This window comes from Poecilia formosa, unplaced genomic scaffold (genome assembly GCF_000485575.1).
Source record: "Poecilia formosa unplaced genomic scaffold, Poecilia_formosa-5.1.2 Scaffold109, whole genome shotgun sequence".
NCBI lineage: Eukaryota > Metazoa > Chordata > Actinopteri > Cyprinodontiformes > Poeciliidae > Poecilia > Poecilia formosa.
Window position 1 is genome coordinate 337,478 of NW_006800048.1, and position 22,498 is coordinate 359,975.

Consider the following 22,498-nt stretch of genomic DNA (forward strand, 5'->3'; position numbering starts at 1 on the left):
ATTGCAAAATGGTGTTTTTTTTCGACACTAGCAGAATGTCAACAAAGTTTTATTCACATTTGTAATGGAAATATAGCTATAGTAGCATCTTAAAGCCATAAGCTAACAGCAATTGAATTAGATCTTATTACAACTCATTTAAAACTGACATTGTATTGACAATCTGCTGCCTAACAGCAAAGCTGTTTAGAAGTATCGCTCTCTTTTTCCCCCCCACCAACATTTTATTACATTGGACAGAAATGTAAGAAGTTATAAGTCTTTAGTTGTGTTTCTGTGTGCCTGTCTTAACTTCGTGATGTGTTCCAGCCTTCCATTAGCATACAGATAGCATCTCTTTGTTTTTCTCTTTGAGAAAATACAGTTTTAATGGGTCTTTACAGCAGATGAAATCTGAAGGTGGGCGCGTAGTTATTTATTTTCCTCTTGAGTGCCACCAGCACACTTTCAGGGGACGGGTGCTCAAACACCACATCAGACCTCCGCGGGGGGGCTTTGCCATGGGAGATATAGATTAAGTTTCAGGTTGGCCGAGCAGAAACCGTAATGATTCTCACTGTCTGCCCTTGAAATTACCTTCTCATCGCATACTCGGATTGATACACACAGTCGTTTTTTTCCCCTCCTTTCTAACTCACCTGTTTTTCAATCGCAAATTTGAATAATGGCAAATGCTTTAACACTCAGAGTGAGTGCATCATTTCAGGTTAAACCCCCAATGGTCTTTTATATCCTTTCACACTCTGTCAAAGCATTTAGGCAGCAGAAACGGGACGCAGTTTCTGCTTTTGTTTCTCCCTAAACTCGGCGAGTAACTTCTGAACTAGCCTCAAAAATTCCCCACAGAAGATGTCAAAACAGATTAGCTTCTCTTAAATCCTCTCCCCAGATTAAATGATTGTACAAATCAAACTGGCTTTGAGGCTTTGCATAATTTATTTTTTTTCTCTCCCTCTTTAGAAATTCTGTCTTTGACTTTTTACTTCTTTGTTGTGTTTGAGCCTTGACAGACTATTAGTCCATAAATCAATGGAGATGATGTATGAGGCACCCATTGCTGGGGGGGTATAAACCTTTCTGTTTTCTATGATATATGACCATGTATCGTGTTGGATAAATTACAGTTTCACTAACTCCCTTTCATGTATGAGCAGAGTGTAGCATTCAGTTCATCAGTAACATGCCACGTGTTGATTACCATTTAAAAACATTTTATTGGAAAACAAACAAAAAAAAACATAATTGATGTAATACTCAGGAAATTAAGATTGAGTATCTTGAATTGAATACGTTTGATCATAATTTGTCTTGTAAAATGTGTTCAACACATACAGCGTCACAGATGAGTTTACAAATGTACCCATGAATCTTATGTTAATTTTGGGCCATTAATATTCAGAAGTGTTTGGAGTTTTTTTTTTTTTTTTTTTTTTTCATATGAAATGATTATACAATAACATCAATTATTAGTACAAAAGAGAATTGGGAATATGGCTTTTTATGAACCCACAGATTTTCAAAAAGATCCATACTGGCTCACATATAGATAAGATATATAAGAGATAATAATACTTTATTATTTCCTGAGGGATGGGGTTATTTTGAAAGCTTTTTAATGCTGGCTTGCTTTTTCTGTTCCAAAACCGGCCAAGCATCGCGGCAGCAGCATTAAGTTCATATTCAAAAATACTTTATTGATCCCAAAGACAAAGACAGAGCACCTGCTCCAGACTGTAACCAGCAGCTAGGGGAATGAAACCTGGACATATGTTGGCGATGTTTGTAAATACACACCAAAACTGGGTTTGGAACCATTTAAAACAGCTAACATGAAGCTTGTGGAACGACCTGGACCTCATTGGTTTGTCTATACCAAATTATTTTTGTAATCAATAGATTTAATGTTTGTGCTTTTTTTTGTTCTGCTCTGTGTTAAAGTAGTATATAAGGCCCTGTGAATTCCATTTAATTTTTTCTCCCAAATTCCACTTACATTTTTCTGAATTGCATTTTTTTTCTGAATTGCATTTCACCATACTTATTAACCCTTATTATGGTGCAAATGACAGTTTTATTATTGATTTTTGCTGACCAAAGCATAATAAAAAAATTGAATGTTTGGGTTTGTTTGAAGAACCCAAACATTCTTAGTTTTCATGCTAAAAGCCATAAAATCGTGTTTTTAGCTTGAAAGAAAATCTGCCTTTTAGAATTGAAAAATACTTATATAGGTTCCGCATTTCAATGTGGATTCTATTTTGTTTATTAAATTCCATGATTCATCTGCATTTTCCGCAGCTCAGAAATCATAGGATCCTAAGTATACCAGTTAAAGTGACTGGAGTAGAAACATCTGAAGCATTATTATTGTTGGCAATAGCTACAGTTTCTGTATTGACACCGTTTTAAATCTTTATGCATCCAGATGAAGGAATAATAAATGTTTCATAATCTGTAGGCAATATTTTGGATGTTCATGGTTCATACTGACAAAACTCAGACTACCAAAGTTAAAAGGCTCACCTTGTTGTCAGTGAAGCAGCAGATTTCCTAAATTGCCTTTTTTCACTCTTTCCTGGTCTCGTGCTTTGATCTGTTCCTCTTTCAGGACACAATAGATGTGGGAATAGCCTTTCATATGGAGCTGCTGCATGCCCAAGGTCTTGCTCAGCTTAATCCGTTAATATGTTTCGCAATAAAGACATCTCTCACTTTATTAACGTCGATCCAGACGAAAAAAGGAAGGAAAAGTTGATTTAAAGTTTCTGCTCCCGTAAGGTTTCATTGTGCTTTCAGAGGAAGAATGGCAATTCTAAAAGAAAAGATAAAAGCAAAATTTCACCAGAATGTTAATAAACTTCATTCAAGCAAGGTATTTGTCATCTTCTGTAAGCAGACATATTCAATAAATTACAGTATTTTTGATATTTTTTCAGCTTTATCACCAAGTGAAGCACATTATCCACATTACCACACGCAGACAGATTTTCCACTTACAGTTAGTGACAAAAAAATGACATTTAAAATGAGAATATTACAAAAGACCAATAAAAAACACATTTTAAAATGTATCCTTAATGACCACTTTGTTTAATACCTGGTTAGAGGTTGCCAATTAAAAAAAATATATATTTTTATTCTGACAAAATATTCTCATCTGAACACATATTCTAATTTACCGAACATGGCTGTGTTAGTAAGAGATTATTGTTTATGAAATAATCTGATGACATCTGAACGGATGATCTGTACCACAGGTGGCAACACGTTGCTTTCGCAAAGAAAGCGGCAAATGAGAAAACATTGGAATTCCAAATAGGTTTCTTCCAAACCCGTTTGCAAGTTCCATGTTATTTTAATGTAAAGTAGGACTAAAAAAAGAAAAGAAAAGAAAAACATTCATTAGGGAAGCAGCCTCCCTTTCCATGAATATATCTGCTTCCATCGCCTAAAAGTCAAATCTTGTCTGATGTAATTTTTCAGCTTTCAGAGAAAGTTTGCAAACTGTCAAGAAAAGCTTTGCTGCGAAGAAGGTAAAAATAAACCTGGAGCTAACCACCGCAGGGACTGGAGACTGCAGAGCTTAGTGCTTTCACAGTCTTAAAATTGAGCGGGACTACTCCAAAAAAAAAAAAAAAACCCATGTGAAACATCATAATCAATGTCTGTACATAAAGCGCATTGAGGCACATTGTGGAACAAAAACGCTCAATAAAACCCAGATCTTTGTCAGTGATTATATTTATTGGATTTTTTGCCACTTGTGGCCACCTGCTCTCATGCCTGCACCCTTTCCTGCTACTGCTTTGTCCTTAAAGTTCTCAAATACTTTTATGAAATGACCTCATTTCGACAGTCTGTGGGTTTCTCTGGCTGTGATGCTGCTCCCCCAACAAACAGCTAGCAGCAGCAAACCCTGTTTTACTTTTAATTGATATGCTGCCAGTGACATTCACAGTCTCTGCCAAAGATTATCTCAAAACTTCCTTCTGATCAGGTAGACTGTGTGAAGCTAGCACAACTGAGAAGACAAACTGTAGTCAGTAGTGCATTTTCTATCAGATTTAAGTGGAAGTACTTATGAACATTATACAAATGGAACTTTATCATGATGTGGTGATTCACAGACTCGAAAAGTGGATGGCATTGTCTAGCACTCTGCTAATTTAGCTTAAAACCCTGTCATTTCTTGATTAAAAATCTGAGTGAACAAAGATTACATTTGGGGTTCCTCAAGGCTCCCTTTTTGAGCCACTTTGACTCAATATCTGTACGATCCTCATACCTCAGATTACGGATCACAATATCGGTTTGCATACGTATGCTGATGACACACACAATTATATTTATGTCATTATGAGACCACATAATGTTTCTGCATTTATTCTGTATTTTCTCCAGAATAATTTTAAGAAGCCAAACTTAAATAATTGATAGTTTTTGGTCTCAATTATGTGAGGTTAGAGGTCAGCACCTAACTGGCAGAGATCTAGGTCGAAACAGGATGCACAAAACCGGAACATAGTTTTATTTAGTATGATGCTTTCTTGACTGATCTCTGCAGGAAGTCTACATACAGCCACATCTTATCTATAAAGCTTCTGCAACAACACTGAGACAATGGATCATATCATATCAGTTTTTTTTTGCTTGCTGTTTTTGCTGTGAAAGATTTGTTTTAAAAGGTTGCAATGATTCTACAAGGTACAGAACGACAAAGGACCTAAATACGTCCGAGTCACTCTGCAGGTTTGACCCTCTTAGATCCCTACAGGTCATCAGAGGGCAGGACACATTTAGTTTCAACCCTCCTCAGCTCTCAAACCAATTCGCTGAAAACCTGAGACGTGTGGAGACTGTTGGGTCCTTTTCAAATTTAACACACTGAAGCATTACCGTTTTTTGCCCGTCTACACAGCTATCCCATAAACGTTGAAGATGACTGTATCGGGTTATTTCCATTGGAGTGTTTGGTTAATTCTATAACTATGTCACATTGTCCTACATTTCACTTAACAGCGAGTGGACTTACAGCTTATGTGTTGTGTATTTTTAGACTCATTCCTAGGCTAAAAATAAAAAAAAAAACAAGGTATTTAGTGGTGAAATAAAGCTGCTTAGTGAGTGCAGTGAACATTTAAATAATTCAGAATGGACTGGAGATGTGGTGAGATGAGACCCAGTTTGCACTAATTTGAGCAACCATGTTTGGATCAAGAGACATTTCACCAATAAACGCCATTTGGGTGAAACGTTACAGTAGTTTGTCTGTTTGACAGGAGGAGTTTACCATCGAGGTCATGTAACATAAACTTCTTCCTTTACCCAGAAGTCTAAAGATGAGTGCTGGATGGATATTTAACTTTGATAATGCAAAACATAGCAATGCAACAAACAAGTCCAGTAACCTCATTGAGTGGCCTAGCCAGCATAGACCTCAGTCTTATACTCAGTGTGTGGACTGAGCTGACACTTTGAGTTTGCAAGTAGAAGTACAACTTAAACGTTTCAGAGTTTTTGTAAACAGAAGTAGGTGAAAATCTCTCCTGATATGCGTGAGAGCCTGGCGACCAGCCAGCATGTCAAGTTTTGCTAACACGCCTCACCGTGACGTGTATATCATGACCACAGATCCACCGGAGCTGAACAATTTTCTACCACGGGAATCATTAAAACCACTCACTTTGCCTTCTCCTCCGTTTTCTATCAACCTATCACAAGTTCTTCTCATTAAAACGTAAAAAGTTTGCAGCCAGTTTCTTTCCCCTACAGTTTGCCAGGATGCAAAAATATTTTGTTCTTCCTGCTTGAGTCTAAATCACGAGTTGTCACAGCTCCCATCACTCGGTGAAGCTCAGGAAGAAAAAAAAATAGCTTATCTTTTCTGTTGAAAAGCTGACTTTGACCGTTTGTACTATTTATGCTTAAGTTTCTACTGATAACACACACTCTTTTTTTTTTACTAAATGGAGTGCAGAAAGAAAGGAAAAATCACTGTTTTGTTATCTTTATGCGACTTGAGGCATTCTGATTCTCTTTATATTGAATAGGCACATTATTATTTCAGTATTGAATTGGTGCCCTCCGAGATTGTCTTCACAATACAAACACAGCCTGCACACCCTGACAGTTTGACACTTTAATTTTCAACAAAATGTTTTACCTGAACTTCCCTGATAAAGTGAAATAGATTGCCCTCATAAATATATTTATACTGTGTTGGAAAACACTGCATGCTTCCTCCTCCGTCCTTCAGGTTGGTGATACAGAGTGTGATCTGCAAAACAGAGCCACTACAGTGACAGTTTCTTTTCTGAGTCTGTCTGTCTGATGAATAAGACGAACACCTCTCAGCCTGACTAGTTAGCTAGCCTTAACTAACTAGTCTAAAGTTTCTACAGTTACACTTAAAGTGTGTTCACTGTGATTCCTTGACCCATAAATCCGATTCTGAGTCTTCTTTTCTTTTTCTAGGTTTGGAAAGGGCAAGAAGGACGAGGACAAGGTGGACAGAAAGAGCTCAAGAAGATCGAAAGCTGAAGATAGGCAAGGATATGAAGATGAAACCATCCAAATGAAGCAAGAACAGGAAAGGTAAGCGCAGATTCTGAACTAGCTAATGGCCGCCCCCCCAAAAAATGATGCTGGAAGAGTTTACTCAAACAAATAGAAGTTCAAGAGAAACATCAGGTTTTTAAGAAAATGGCCGCACATCGATTAATCGTTTGTTGATCGATAAAATTAATGAACTTGTATTGATCCCTGTCAGGGATCATGGATCTGAAAATACTTAAAGAAGTCATATTGTCATATGCAGAAGAGGAAAACGCCCTGACAATCCCAAACACACCGTCTTGTTTCCAGATGTATAAGATTGACATTTTGGAGTGGGCATGCCAGTTTTTAGACTGTAGTCTAATAGAAATTGTTTGGGTTTACTGGGAAAAAAAAACACACTGTTTCTGCATCACAAACCAAGAAACTCAGAGGAATTCTGGAGGATTGTGGGTTGGAATACCTGTTCACAAGAACCAGGAGTTGACTCCATGAAAAACAGATGTGGAGCAGTTCTCAGAAACGGCTGCTTATAAAACTGAACATTAGTGAGTCACACGAAAAGCTAAATATTCAAACATTCTCAGGTTTGTACAGAAATGATTCAAACTTGTGATGGTATTCCTGTTTTTTTCCAATACTCTGAATTTTCTCTTTTCTTTGTTTTTATGACTGAATAACAAAAGTAAATTTTTCTATCTGTTTCAGTGTTTCAGATTAAATTGCTGTTATTTAAAACACAGTCCTACATTCCTAAGCTGGACAGGCGTGGACAGTTTGCCAATATTCAAGACGTGTCTTTCCATTTCAGCAGCACATTGAATGAAACGGTTGTGGAGTGGAGTGGCCCATGCCTATCTCAGCTCTTAGTGTCAGTCCTTTGAATTCAGTCTTATTGTTTGGTGATTAACGATTAACAAGCATCATCAAAGGTTGTTGGTCTCCAAAGAACACACTGTTTCTCTTGATCCCATCCTTGCGGTTTTGTGTCTTCTGATGGTATTGTGGACGTGTCGGGATGTGACCCCGCTCCTCACCAACATGTAACTCTCGCCAGTAAAATAGCTTCATTTAGGTTTTCATTCGTCCCGCCATCGGCGGCGGGACGAATGAAAAGGCAGCTTGCCGCCTCCGTTGTTCTCCACCAGCCAAATGAACTCAGTAATCAAACTGCCGTTGGTAATGACGGCTAATTGAATAGAAACAATGGAGCTTGATAGCGCGCCCTCTTACAGTGATGGGAGAAAAAGGACGGATGGTTGTTGAGAACGTAATGCACAGACACACACCCACTCACACACACATGCAGAGGGAGAGAGAGCCTGAACTGTCACAAAGCCCGTCTTCCCTGCTGAATGGAACATCTGGAGGTTTTACTCAAATAACTGCACCACGTCGCTTCGTGGTATTGAACTGTGATTTGCAGTGAAGGTCCGATCCATTCAGACCGCGAACCTCTCTGGCTGTGGGCCTGGCCTGTTTCTTTCAGTGAGCTTTGGAAACCAGCAGGCCTGTTTTTTCCCCATCCAGACCCATCTCCTTTTGAACGGCTCCCAAACAGCAAGAATCGATACAAAAACACAGTGGGCATGAGATAATGTTTGGTGCCATTGAACCATTTTTTAAAATATATATATATATTTTTTTACATTCTGTTAACCTCAAACCCTTATTGGGATTAAATGTGACGGAACAGCACAAAGCAGCTCATGATTGTGAAGTGGGAGGAAAATGACGGTTTTTACAGCTAAAGTCTGCATTTATTTTCACCTCTCTGTGCTCCGATGCTCATGTATCGCATCCACTCCTTTAGAAGTAACCTATCTAGTAAATGCAGTCCTCCCCTTCTTAAAATGTAAATTCACAGTACAAACCTACCAGGGCAGTGCTGTACACTTAAACTGAAAGGCCTAATGGAATAAACATAAATCATAAAAGAAGCCAGGAGGCTCATAGCAACGCCGAGGTAGCAGCAGCGATTCACTACAAAATCTGCTGAGGAAACATCCTCAGTCGAGCACATTTAATGGAAACGAAGGACTAGAAAGCTGTTGTTGGGAAAAAAAAAATTATAACAACTTTTATTTATAATTTCCTTCAAGTCATCTAGGGATCATGACGAAGATGTGGAAGAAAGTTCTCTATCCAGACAAGGAGATAAAAAAAGTTCTTGGCTTACTGCTACATTTAGTAGAAAGCAGTCACTACACTTTGTCCTGAACACACCATCCCCACTATGAAGCATGGTGGTGGCTGCATATAGAACTAATTTTATTCAGCAGGAACTGAGGATTTGGGCAAAGCTGATGGAGCTAAACACAGGGCATCCTGGAAGATTTGCTAAAGCAGGGCTGTCCAACGTGAGGCATGTGGGCAAAATGCGTCACGAAGAATACTTTGCTGCATCATGGGATTTTTATCAATAATGTTAAAATGTGGGCCTCCAGTAAAATTGCTTCATTTAGGTTTTCCCTGATGAGAATGTTAAATAAATACTCCTAAAATTAAAATAAAGGGAGACTTTGGTTGAATTTGACAACAAATAAAACTAAATAAATCAAGTCCAAAGGAGACCTTAGTACATCCAATAAACATAGCTATGTGTAGCTGTTTTCAATGGGATGATGAGGTAACAATCATTCTAGTAGATTATACACCCAAAATTAATTTTTAGACAAAGAAAATGCACAAAAGACTCCTTTTGCAATTGTTGAACAGATCTGAATGTAAAAATGGAATCAAAATGTGTAAAAAAAAAACAACTTAAAGATATATATATAATTTTGCTGAACTTTTTGGCTAAAAGTTATGAACCTGTTGCGTAAAAGCTACTAGACTGTGGCAAATGTTCACCTTCAGCAGGACAACGACAACAAACATTCAGCCAGAGCGACAATGAAGTGCTTCAGATGAACACTCATCTGTGTGGTAAAAGTCTGGACCGGCACTAGAGGATAAGAGGCAAACCTTGGAGGTTTATGTTCACACGCACCCCAACTAATCTGACCTTTAAACTATTTTGTTAAGAAAAATGTCCAACAATTTCAGTTTCTAGATGTACAAAACTGGTATGAAAACACTCCAACATAATCCATGTTAAGTTAGTAAAACCAAATATTAACTCAGAGGTACTAAATTCAAATGTGTTTCTTCTATTTATCCTCTACTTTAAGTTGGTTTATCCCATAAAATTCCAATAATGTACACTGGTGCTTGTTTCTGTGATGTGACACAATGTTCAAAAGTAATGAATCCTTTTCAAAGCATTGAATAAACACTGTACCGGTTATATTCTTCATTCTTTTATCACTTCTGTCACACATTACTGCTGATTTGTCTTGAACAGATTCTCACTCTGTCCTGCTTTATGTCCGTTCTGCATCTCTGAGCTCTTCCCATGTTTCTTCTGCAAAGACTGACCCTCTGCTAATGGAAAGGAAATCCTATGGGAAATTGCGGTTTTTAATAATAGACCAATGTACCATAAAGCCGACGTTCAAAGCATTAAGGTTCGGCACCGTGACGGCTCAGACGTCCATTACCGCTTGCGTTCTTTAGTGACATCGCTATTTGGTTCTTCTGCTGTGATAAATTTCTCAGTCATAGTTGTCCACAAAAGTCATATGAGCTGATTGAGCTTTCTTTTTTTTCTTTTTTTCCTGAAATGGAGACCGGACATTTCTGAGTGCCTTTAGGAAATGATTGAGCTCATCAATTCAGGCTTATGACGACGCTGCGTCGGAGCACTACCCACAGCTGTGAACCCAAAGTGTCTGCTCAGCCGACATTAGTGATCATTAATCCGAGCAGACAGTTCTGACAAGTGCTTTAAGTGATTAAAAATAGCAGCCAGTGAAGAGGTGAAGCAGATTACTTTATAAAAGGTTTGCTATAATAAGGAAGCGATGATCTTATATTTAAAACTTTGACCCTTCTATGATTCTTGTAATTGATGGTTTGGCCTGCGAGGCTCACAGACACAATCCATTTATTTTAGGTTAGGTGAGATCCAAATTAATATCCTTTCAGTGTCTTCTGAGCTCTAAGTGATGGAGATGAGAGTACATAAAACGTTGACATCGCTGCTGGAGCTAAGCTGTGTTGCATCACTGCCAAAATAAGTGGTTCCCTGCAGAATTTTAGTCAAATTTGGCAGTTTTTTACAAACCTGCTGTGCTTCGTTATTTCATGTCTCATTAAAAAGCATCCTAACCTGCACCAGGACGGATAGAGCACTACACTGTACAAACAACTCAATTTAGGTTGGTAGGACAGGGGTAGGTTGATTAAGCACAATAGGGGCAGGTTGTAATGTCTAACATTTAGGCTAATAAAGAGTAAAAGTTGATTATCCAACAATCCATTTTTGCTCAGTCTTTATAGGGTTACGTGAGTGTTGGTGCCAGTACCCATCAGTCTTTGGTAACAAGGGCATAACCCTGAGACACAAAAGATAAACGGCCAAAACAAACCCAAACAGAGAATGTGTTTATGCTGTGGGAGGAAGCCGGAGTACCCAGAGAGAAACCACACAAATACAGCAAGAACCTGTTGTTCTTGTTCAGCATCAAGCCAAAATGGCAACATCTGTTATGTTTGCAGCTGGTGCGGTTCGTGTCCACACGGCACTGTAGTAAACTGTGTTTACACCGTCGCCTGTGGTGGCGCTGCACCAAGAACTACCAAAAAGAAACAAGAGACGACACAGAGCGCAACTTCCTTCTTCACGAAATGTTAACAGAAATTGAGTGAGAATTTAGCAACTGTAAAAATTTTCTCTGGTCTTTTGGCCTCTTTTGTCAAAAGATCACAAGCTATTTCTCCTGCTAATGCAAGACGTGTTTGTTTTGGTTGTATTTACCCAGAATGCCTTTCGCTATAGTTCATTTCCTGCTTTTGGGATGGTCTCTGGCATGCTTTCGGTAAATACAACCAAAACAAATTGTGGAGTACTTAAACAGCAACCCAGAACAGGAACATTTAGTTTATATACTTCCCAGAACAGGAATTAAAACAGACCTGGAATCCAGAGAAACTCCTGTTAGTTTATCTAGAGAGGCTACTCATTACCTTGGATCAACATCTAGCATTAAACATTTTAATATCAGAGCAAGACCAGGAGAAAATCATGTTAGATTACAAATCTAGAACAAACTTAGAAAGTACCATCTACATTTGATTTATAGAATCAAACATGGAGAACCAACATTTAGTTTTATCAGGTCAAGGATGCAGATAAACCCCTACTAGTTTATAAATTATGGACTGCTTATTCTTATTCTTATTAAACATGGAGAACCAATACATTGTTCTGTACTTTTACCTTTTTGTATTTCTTTTGGTTGGTTGCTTTGTTTGTATTTCTTTCTAATTCATGTAAAGCACTTTGAATTGCCCTGTTGTTGAAAATGTGCTATATAAATAAAATGACCTTACCTTCGTATTTGAACTGCACCAGAGTTCACTTCAACCGCACCGAGACCTAGGTTTTTTAGGTGGACCAAAGTTTTATCAGACATTCACACCTCCCCAAACAAGCTAGACTTGCTACGCAAACAAACTGGAGTTTGATTAAAGCAGACTAAAACATGGCTGGTGTGAACCCTTTGGGGTGTAGTTTGTGTCTGCAGAGCAAGCCAGTTTTCTGGTTCTCTTTAGTCTGCGGACAGCACCCATAACACTTTTATCTGACTGGCTCATGTTGGGAGGCCAATGGATTCAACAAGTTCCATGATTGCATCCGTAGCGACAGCCTGACTTATTCATCCAGTAACATCAGGGTGAAGAGAAAGGATGAAAGACACACAGGCGGCGCAGCGTTGGCCGGGCTTCTATCAGTCTCTGGCTTATCTCTGCACATTCCAGTCCTGAAATTTAATTTTTCTGTCCAAAGTGATTGGACAAAAAAAAAGAAAGAAAAAGAAAAAAGAAAGAAATGTGACATTGTTCCGTCTCCATTTTCTGCCTGAGCTGAGCACCATTTTCTCTTTCTCTGAAGCGGCTGATTATGATGTCCATTCTCTGTTATCTGCTTGGCTCTGCTTGGCTTCTAATCAGCGGCCAGCAGTCCTCTGCCACTCCTTTTGTTACCCCTGCCTGGACTACAGCAGAACTCATCATTGTTTTTCTTTTTTTTTTTTTTTAATTCCAAGAAAGAGACTTCCTCTTGTTTCTTAATAGACTTCAAACTGACTCCAGGCAAACACAACCTGACCCCTTTTTCTGAACTAGTCAGCACAATTTGCTTTTAAGAAAAAAGGACAACAAAACAAAACAAACCTCGATTAGGGATGAGAATTTGCTTTTCTAATTACCAAAAGAATGAAAAAAGCAATCTGCCTCGGGGAACTCTTTTTTTTTTCACTCTTTTTGCGACCAGTGATACTGTTCCACTTTGTCAAACTATCTCATTATTTTTCGAACGTGGCGTCTGCATCTCATTTGCAGAGCGAGTTCAGAGAAAGGTCTAACCGGCTGATTGAGAAGAGTGACGAGATTTGTAATTATATTGATACCTACAGGAAGTTAATATGATTATTAACACCAGAAAACAGAACAATTATCTCCGTGATTGCGTTACGAACCCGGTTTCGACGCCGAGATGGGCCGCTCGAGGTTTGTGATTCTGCACAGGCGGCTGCGTGCGGAGCCATTTGCCATCCTTTGATGAGATTCAGATTCTTTCTGCCCTCCACCTGCACTTCGGAATACCGCGAGCATGTTATGATGAAGGCATACTGCAAATAAAAATCTATTTCACAAATGTCAATTTAAGAGTACGAGAGCAAATACATTCTGTTTCATCTGCCGAAACAATCCATGCCGGAGAGGCATGCCTTCAAACTGCTAAGTATGCTGACTTGAGAATGAATAAGAAATAAAGGCGACATTCCCTTTTCACTCTTGTCGCTTAGCGTGGATGAAACACTGACAGAAATATGGCGATGGAGCTCGCTGGCTTCGCTACGTCAAAACATTGCTTCTGTTTGCTCAGAATTGGCATTTAATTAAGACAGAGAGACCTTAAAAAAAAGATTTAAGGTCTGTTTCTGCAGCACAGCGCCAGTAAGAAGGTTTCATAAACAGGCATTAATAGGCAATACAGAGGCATTATGTAAGCTTGACTTTACTGAACTTTACATCAAATTATAATGTTATTTCCTCATCAAAAACATAGCCTTGATTCTTTTGTGAATGTTTGAGAAATCTTTTAATTTCCATGGCAACCATTCAGCTGTGTAAATCACCTGGGTGGACCTAGCTCCACCTTCTACATGCAACGCTTCCTCAGAGCTGCATTTCCAAGCTTCCGAGTTTCAGCCTCATAAAGAAGCCCTCCCTCATGACTCCCCCGATCAGCTCCTTCAGACTAGCCAGCAGCAATTAGCAAACACCTGGTGGAACTGGGCTTCAGCTGAGCTCATTGTAGGAGCTACTTCCCAGTGCAACACTGGTAAAATGTTGCTAAACAGTTAATAGAGGACAGATGTTATAATGGCTTCCCTAAAGTGGAGTTTCAGAAAGAGCAGGAGTTTCTTAAAGCATTAGAGGCCCAATTTCAAACCGTGAAATCAGAGTCAAATTACTTATGAGTCATATTTCATACATACAGCATTTTTTTTTAACAACTGAAGTTAACATAGTTACATGATTGTGCTCTAAAATGGCACTATGTGCCTGGACAATACATGATGCCCCTTTAATATAATTTTTGTGGCTTTTACTCAGATATTTTAAACAAAAAACAATGAATTTTAAGTCAAATACATTAAGTGCTCAAGTTTGGATTTTCTTTTGTGGGTTTTCTATCATCCAGACATGGTCAGATGTACTATGGTCTCCCATTAATATTTAGGTATGTATTTCTTGGAGAGTATATATTCTTGATGCTTTTTGTTGGCAGTAATACTCCACCCGCATTACTGTTACTGTCTATTGACTAACCTTAAATTCAGAAACTATAGTTTTAATAAGTTGGTTAGTTTCTTGTCATGGACACGGCTTTTAATCGTAGTCCAGGAGTTTTAAGTCCAGTTGAGGTCAAGGCTTTAGAGTGAATTTATGTTTAATGTCTTTCCTACATGGTGAGTGTTTGGGGTCTATTTCTTGCTTAATTTAACATTCAGTTAACTCTAAGCTTAAGCAATATGACCCCAACTTCAGCTCCTTTAATCAAGTCCAGCTTGTGTGAGAAATTTTCATTTATCAAATTTGTTGAAGTTGTTTTTTGCCTGGCCATGCTCAAATGCATCTTGAAAGGATAAAATGAGCAAGACATTTCTTTCCTTTGTGAGTGCGTGTCGACGTTTCACCAACACTCTGATAGCTTGACATGGTCCTTCACACTAGTCGCGTTCTAAATGATTTATTTAGTTGATATGGATATGTTGGAAAAAGAGAAGCAGGGTGTCATCTACATGTCACAATCTTCTTGAAGAAATGTTTAGTCAGTAAATTAGAGGCTGAACTTGTACTGCCCTGGTTGCCTTAGCATTAGACTGTCTAGACAGTCTATTTACCAAGAGGAAATGTCATTCCAATACAAAGTCATGAAAGCTTAAAACTTAATGCAATTTTTCCTCTTGTTCAAAGTTCAAACACTTGAAATGCTGGAGCTGAACTAGAAACTTACTCTCTTTTTTTTATCAATTTGATTAAATAACCCAAAGCAAGCCTGCAGTTGGATACTTTACTGTCCCATTATGTCCCTTGCAGGGTTAGTTTTGAAACTACATTGCTTTCTTTGCTAAATGTGGGCTGTGGTTAGAGGAGGAGAAAGAAGACAGGCAGGTAATTGGGATTGTACAGTAATAATGTGTTTGGTGTGGGCCAGACTTTCCTGGGTGTTAACATACTGGGCCATTAATTGGCTAATGGAGTATATGTGGTGGAGAACAGGGGTGGTCTCTGAGGAGAAAGTGGGGGGAGGAGAGGAGTTGGCGGTGAAGCTGTTACAGGTTGCTGAAGTAAAACGCTGTTAGCAGGCGTGTTGAGGTTTGAGGCTAATGAGCGGAAAAGTGGCCCATGCATTCCGGCACTCTTGTTCTGCTTCTAGAACAACTTTATTGTTTGATGTCTTTTTTTTTTCTTTTTTTTTTTCACAAAAGCATTTTGGTAAGTATTTGGTAATACGGTAGCGTAGAACAAGATCGCAATGTTTGCGTTTCAAAAAGTACAACTTGGTTGTCAATTCTACAAAAAAAAATGTGTACAAAAACTGCATAATTTTAATTATAAATAAATATCAGTCTTAAAACATAGTGCTGCATACAGCCCTATGTTCTAATATTATATCCATTACATGTCCATTTAAATCAGGCTATCACACATTTTTTTTAGGACATGTTGAAATATTTGCTGCCACAGTTTGAAGACACCATTTAAGCGATATAACCTACACTTGTAGCATTTTTTGAGTGCTACACAAATGCCACAATACTGACCCAATTATAACATTATATAATCTTGTGCTACACTATTCAGACACCCTACACCAATGAATACTCCTTTACCTCAGCATGTTAAATGCTTGAAGTGGTTGCAACAGAACAGCAGTCTGATCTACTCTCTCAATAATTCGGTAAGTGATTGTTTGAGCACTTGGTGGCGCTCACAGACACTACAGACAGTAGTGTCTGTGAACGCCATTATTTGTGGCAAGTTTAGTTTCAGAATAGCTGTGCATGCCCACTTTACCGCCAATACCAGGACAGGACGTGGCTATCAGTGTTAGGAAGTGGTGTAAAAATTATATATTTTTTTCTTAGTAATAAATAATTTGACTATTAATTACCTAATAACTTTGGAGCACTCAGAGATGGTTAATTTATTATTGAATATAAAATACATATCAAACAAATGTTCTAAATGAAATGGTGACATCATGGCAAAAGTAATGTGTGTACATGTACTATTCAGAAGTAGTACATAGTAGACACACATCTGAGTTTAAGTTCATACTTTTGTCCATGTCCTTTTCAAATAGTTATGTAATTATGCATAATGATTTGAATATGAATAGATTTGAACTAAACTAAACTGAACTTGACAGCATTTGATTTTTCTAAAAGAAAAATCCTGCTTTGCCTTCACATTTCAAGCTCTAGCAATTCTTCTGCATTGCTAGATATGAAACGTTGTGACAGCAGTTGTCAATACATTTCATTTTTACCAAGTCAATTTGTAGTATCTTATTTAAAAACAAACTTGGCACAAACACCTTTCTACCTGCTGAACAGTGATGTCTGAGGTATGCCACTCAGTCACCCAGTTATGCTCTTTTATTACTCTCCCTTATACCAGTGAAATATTTCCCTTCAAACATGCAGAGCAAAATACTGAATGTTTAAACGATTTAACACAAACTGGATCCAAATAAAACAATGACATTTGACGGCCACATGACTTACAGTTTTGCTAGTTTTGCCAAGCCTGTTTATTGACTTTTTTCATGTCAGACTCCAGCCTGGAAAGGACATTTCATCTCTAGCTTAAAGCCATTACTCCAACCCTAAGGTCACCAAGACTGTTTTTCATGGATCTGATTAGTCCATAAAACACCAGAGGCTCTTTAAATCCCAGGAGAGTGACGTGAACCTGCAGTAACATCATTCCCGACAGAGACCTGACATCATTGTGCAGGTGGAAAACCTTCTGCAAAGTTTGGATTTTTATCCAAACTTTATCCAAGGTCTTGTGCTTTTTTTCACAAATAAAGAAAAGCAAAATTAAAGCACCCCACTTTTAACTATCTAAATTGATCATTTGTTATACTACACCACCTTCTCAAATATTCAAAAGAAAAAACAGAACGGCTCAGCTCATCGCTAAAGATGACAGCACACCTCGGAGCGTTGCATCAGCCTTCCAAATCTCATTCTCCAGATAATACCAAGAAAATAGGATTCCGGGCGGTTAGGAGTAAACACGGCCGCCTATGGACAGGATGTGGGAATTGGGTTAATCTGGCACTGAAAAATGGTGATTGTTTGAAATGTGATTACTGTTATTAAAACACACAGACCTGGGAGAGCCAGTCCTGCAGGGGGAATTGTGCTGTGCTCCAAACCTGCCAATCATCTTCGAAGAGCAGCAAGGGGGGGAGGTCAGAGGTCACCTGTGACCTGAGGTAACGGGGAAGTTTTAGCAGTAGGAGGCTGCCTGTGCGTGCATGAGTGCGTTCCCCATTGTAGTGCGTCCAACATCTGGAACCAGTGAACGGTTTGGTGGCTGCTGTTGCCGGGGTCACCACAGTGGAAGTTTAGATGCCCCCTCGTCGCCCCCTTTTGGTTGTCCTCGGCGCTCCTCTCTCTGTATCTCTCTCTCTCCCCTCCACTGTCCTCTCCGTCTCCTCCCGCGGTGCCAGATCTGCTCGCACACATGCAGCGTGAGTCTTGTTAGCTGCAGACAGATGGGCGTTCGCATGGAACCGTTCTGGGCGACGGGAAAGGTTTGTGAAAGGCTGTGTTGTGTGGCAGGGTTCCCATGGGTGGAACAACATGGAAGGGGGCATGAAGAGAAGAAAACGAGATTTCCTTCCCACCTTCTCTTATTTGCAATTCCAAGAAACTGATCACCACTAGGCCTCGCTTTGCTTACTTGTATGAACGCGCATTGCAAAAACACAAAATCGCACCAAGTATTTTTGGTCTAGTTGTAGTGCAAATAACTTAGTACGCTTGAAATAAAACAAAACTAAATTGCAATTAACTTTTCAGCTTGTTTTAGGTCAATAATTCCCTAATACTGATTTAAAAAGTATTTATTCCATTGGCAGTTTATTTCACTTTTTCACATAAATTAAGGAATTATTGACTTAAAATAAGCTCCTATATCTTGCTGAAAAGTTAGTTTTGTCTTACTTCAAGTGTACTAAGATATTTGCACTAGAAACTAGACCAGAAATACTTGGTAAGATTCTGTGTTTTTGAAGTGTTTACATTTTGAGACTGACACTTCTTTTCCCATACTTTATTGTAAAAGAGTCAGTGTTGTGGCACAGAAGCTTTGGGGTGCAGGTGCTCAAGTGTTAATAAAGGGGCACATTGTACTCCACATACAACTGCCATCTGCTTTAGTGGTGTGAGATTTATTTCATCCCATCATGTACATTTTAAATCAAGGGCCAATTGTAGGCTGATGCAGATGTTTAGTGATGTTCAACAGAACAGAATCAATCAGTCACGTTTATTTGCATAACACATTTCAGCAACAGTGTACTTCAAAACCCTTTACATCATAAAAACACCAAAATAAAAAGCCATAAAAACAACAAACAGTCTCTATCAGCCCTGTCACGATAACAATTTTTGCTGGACGATTAATTGTCTAAAAAATTATTGCGATAAACGATAATATTGTTTCAAGCCCTTTTGACACTGATTTAATGGAAATGACTAGTAATGCATGCGATTTCCTGCCATAGATAGATGCACTTTATTTTCAAAAGAACACATAACACTGGCACTGATCAACTAAATAAACAAAACAACCAAAAACAAAAATAAAATGTTACAAGCGCCATCATCAGAATCATCAATACATATTCAATGTGATGCTCAATGTTTCATTTATTATGCAGCTTCAAAAGCAACTCTAAGCAGGTGGGTCTTGAGCCTTGATTTTAGGGAACTCAGTGTTTCGGCTGTTTTGAAGTTTTCTGGAAGTTTGTTCTAGATTTGTGGTGCATAGAATCTGAATGTGTCTGTTTTTGCCTGGCAATATTCCAAAAAATGTGAGGTGGTGGTATTATAGGTTGTTACATCCAGAAATGCTACCTTAGGCCACACACTATAGACTGTAAATTAAAAAAAAAAAAAAGGGGGCAGGTGCTCTAGCACCTCCTAGTGTCTGTCTGTCCCTAAAACTCAGTCAGATTGGATGGAAACTATCTGTTAATAAGAATGTTTAAGCCATATTTAAGATTCCCTATTTAATTTAGGTGCAGAGTGTCTCAGCTATTTCAACCAACAAATATTTCCCATCATATAGCACTGACTGTAGACAAAACGACTCATTTTGGTATACTTTAGCTTTGGGTATTGGAGTAAATGAGACAAATGTAAATGTAGGCTATACTTTTCCGCTTTTTTGGGGGGGATCTTCCTCAGGTTTTGTGCTTTATCAGAAGTAAATTGAAACATCCGTGATATGCGTGTCATTTTTCATACATTGTGTGTCTAACGCTTATCCTGATGACGTTCGTTCCAGAATCCAGGCCAAGACACGGGAAATTCGGGAGCGGCAGGCGAAGGAAAGGGAATACGCCGAGATCCAAGATGTCGTCAGCCGCACCTTCAGCTCGGATGAGGAGCACACCTACGCCGGCATCGGGTCACTGGGCTCGTCTCAGGACAGCGGCAGCATCGACCCCTACGGCCACCACTACCACCTCCCTCAGAGCCCGCAGAGTCCTCGATCCCCCGTCAACCCACAGCGTAACGGACCGCCTCTGGAGGCGCTGTACGCCCAGGTCAACAAGCACCGCAATGGACCACCCGCGGCTCCCGACAGGTAAGGAACCCAATTCAGATCCCGCCGGTCATCCGAATGAGACCGACCAGCCTTGCTCCTCCGTAGCTTACTGATTTGCATCAGTCTGGGAGATTTACATCTCATCTATTATGCATAGACAGTGGTGTGAGTTAATTTGTTCACTTTTACTTGGCAAAGACGAGACATGGTTCACAGATCAACACTGAATTTCACACAGCGTTTTATCACATGCTTTATCTACAGGGCATTCCCCAGAGCAGGCTGGTAAAATCCAGAAACAAAGTAAAAAGAACATCAGAATCCTATCAGTAATTCTTCATGGCGGAATATATTATCTAGCGTCGTCTCACTTTTTTTCTTTTTTTTTTGTTCATTTTGCCGGGATCACAGGTAATCTCCTTGGAGTCTCGTAGCACAGACACGTCTTTACCTTGAGCGCATGTGCAGCCGACGGCTTCACCACGTCAATAAAATAATAAATCTACAGTTTATAAGGTTGCAACACCATAAAGTTGCTTTTCTGTTCCAATAGCAAATTACCCAATATTTTAAACTACCCGCTGTCAGTCGGCAGCCACTAAGAGCTCGTTACACAGTTTGTAGGCTCAGAGGCTTCAGATCTCTGTTTTGCCTTCGCGCTGGAGGTAATCCAATCTGTTTGGAAGGCGCAAGAGAGATGAGTGTAATGTCGGGGAAAACTTTCTGCAACAGATGCTGTAGGGCTGCTTCAGGCAAATCGGTAAGTTGTGAAGTTGTCGGGTCATGTCAGGAAAGTTTTCCCAGAACATTCTTTCTTGTAATTTAGTTTATTTTTTTCCATTTTTACTTGAGAAAAACGAATTACCCTCGACCTTATAACATTCATTAGGTTAACTTCTTAAAGCCTGATGCCCTTTTCTCTTTCTGAGTTGACGTAAGATGCTTTTATTGATACTACTGGTCTTTCCAACTTTTGGAAGATTGAATAATACCCACCTCCTGAGACTGACATGTGTCTTTGGCAGTGCAGTGACCTTTTCCTGCTGGGCGGTGGTTGGAATAATCTGTTACTCTGTGTGTGTGTGAGACCAGGAAAGAGTACTTCAGGATAAGTTGCTGGATGTTTTTAAGAAGATTTGAGGAGGAAGGATCTTCATTCTGTAACCCTGATGGGACAGTAAATATAGAATAACAAGGCCTTGTGTTCCTCCTGGAAGCCAGATCAATCCACATGGGGACTTACCTGGTATTTCACCAAAAGCCAAAGATCCACATCCGCTATCTTCTCTGTACCGACTTTCAAACAACTGATTACGAATACGTAAATAAAATACAATGATTGTCTTGATCTGAGCTTGTATTTCCAGTTCCTTTTCCTTTTCACCAAAAAGGTTTTCATTAAAGAATGCGTTTTCTTTTATGTTTTACAAACAAAACATCAGAGAAGTACAACTTTCCACATCTCTCTTTATGTTCTTTTGTAGCATCTTGCTTCATATGTTACATCTTTATTCTTTTTTTTCATGTCTTGCAAGAACAATAAAACTATAACCTTACAGCTTCATATAGATGATAATGTGTCTGCAACAATAGCTACAAAGTTCAACGTATTTTATTAGGATTTTATGTGATAGACCTATAGAAAGTAGCATATAATTGTGAAGAGGAAGGACATTGATGGTTTGGAAAATTATATGAAGAGCTTTTTAATTTAATTTGAATCTGACATTTGTGCCCATCTTTGGCAACACTTGCCCATCTACCTACTGACAAAAAGGGGGGTGAATATTTTAGCAACAAATGCATTTCTCATTTTACCTGTTTTGAAAGCACCTTAAATATGCAGATCTATCAGCTATTTGCAGGTTTATTTCCATATTAAAACTTAGCGTTTCATGTTAATTATATGCAGAAGCTTCTGTTTAGTTTCGGTTGTGAGCTTTGAGTATTGATTGCTGTATGTGGAGCTTATTTGCAGGAACAGGATTAACTTTTCTGAACGTAGCAATTTGATTTCAAATATGCACAACGTGTACGACACTTGGGTTTTCGTTTTGCACCCCCTCTCGCTTTGCATATCTTATGTATGCCAGCCCAGCTGTGTGCCTGCCTGCAGTATTTGTCTGAAATACAATAATATCCACTGCTTCTTGGTTCCCTCTGTTTTTCCATTTACTGTTTTGAAAAAGGAGCCAGAAGCACATTCAGATTTAAAACTCCCGTCACTTGCCTATCATAACCAACGTAAACAGCAATTTGCATTTCTAGATTGATCTTAATGGAACTGTCAAGTTTAAAGCTCCCATAAAACAGAATTTGCAATTATTTCCGACCTTTCCAACACTCACGACAACAAACATGAGTTAAAACTCATTCATATTTTGTTGCATACACTTTATTGCTTTTTTTGAATCTGCAGCAATAACATAATTTGTGCAGGTGAAGATGTTTTACTCAACAGACCTCAGTG

General features: G+C 38.9%; 1 protein-coding gene across 2 annotated transcripts in view; it reads left to right on the top strand.

The window, feature by feature from the left end:
* The window catches only part of LOC103143381 (partitioning defective 3 homolog), a 299,858-nt gene extending 279,126 nt beyond the window's left edge, over window positions 1-20,732 (top strand). The window contains exons 21-22 of one of the 2 annotated variants that reach the window (XM_016675207.1): window positions 6,475-6,594; window positions 19,765-20,732. In XM_016675207.1, coding sequence (XP_016530693.1) covers window positions 6,475-6,594; window positions 19,765-20,071 — 427 coding nt within the window. In that variant the 3' untranslated portion in view covers window positions 20,072-20,732. The remainder of the gene's footprint in view (window positions 1-6,474; window positions 6,595-19,764) is intronic. The other variant, XM_007559893.2, reaches the window with a different exon arrangement.
* Window positions 20,733-22,498: the final 1,766 nt, after the last annotated feature.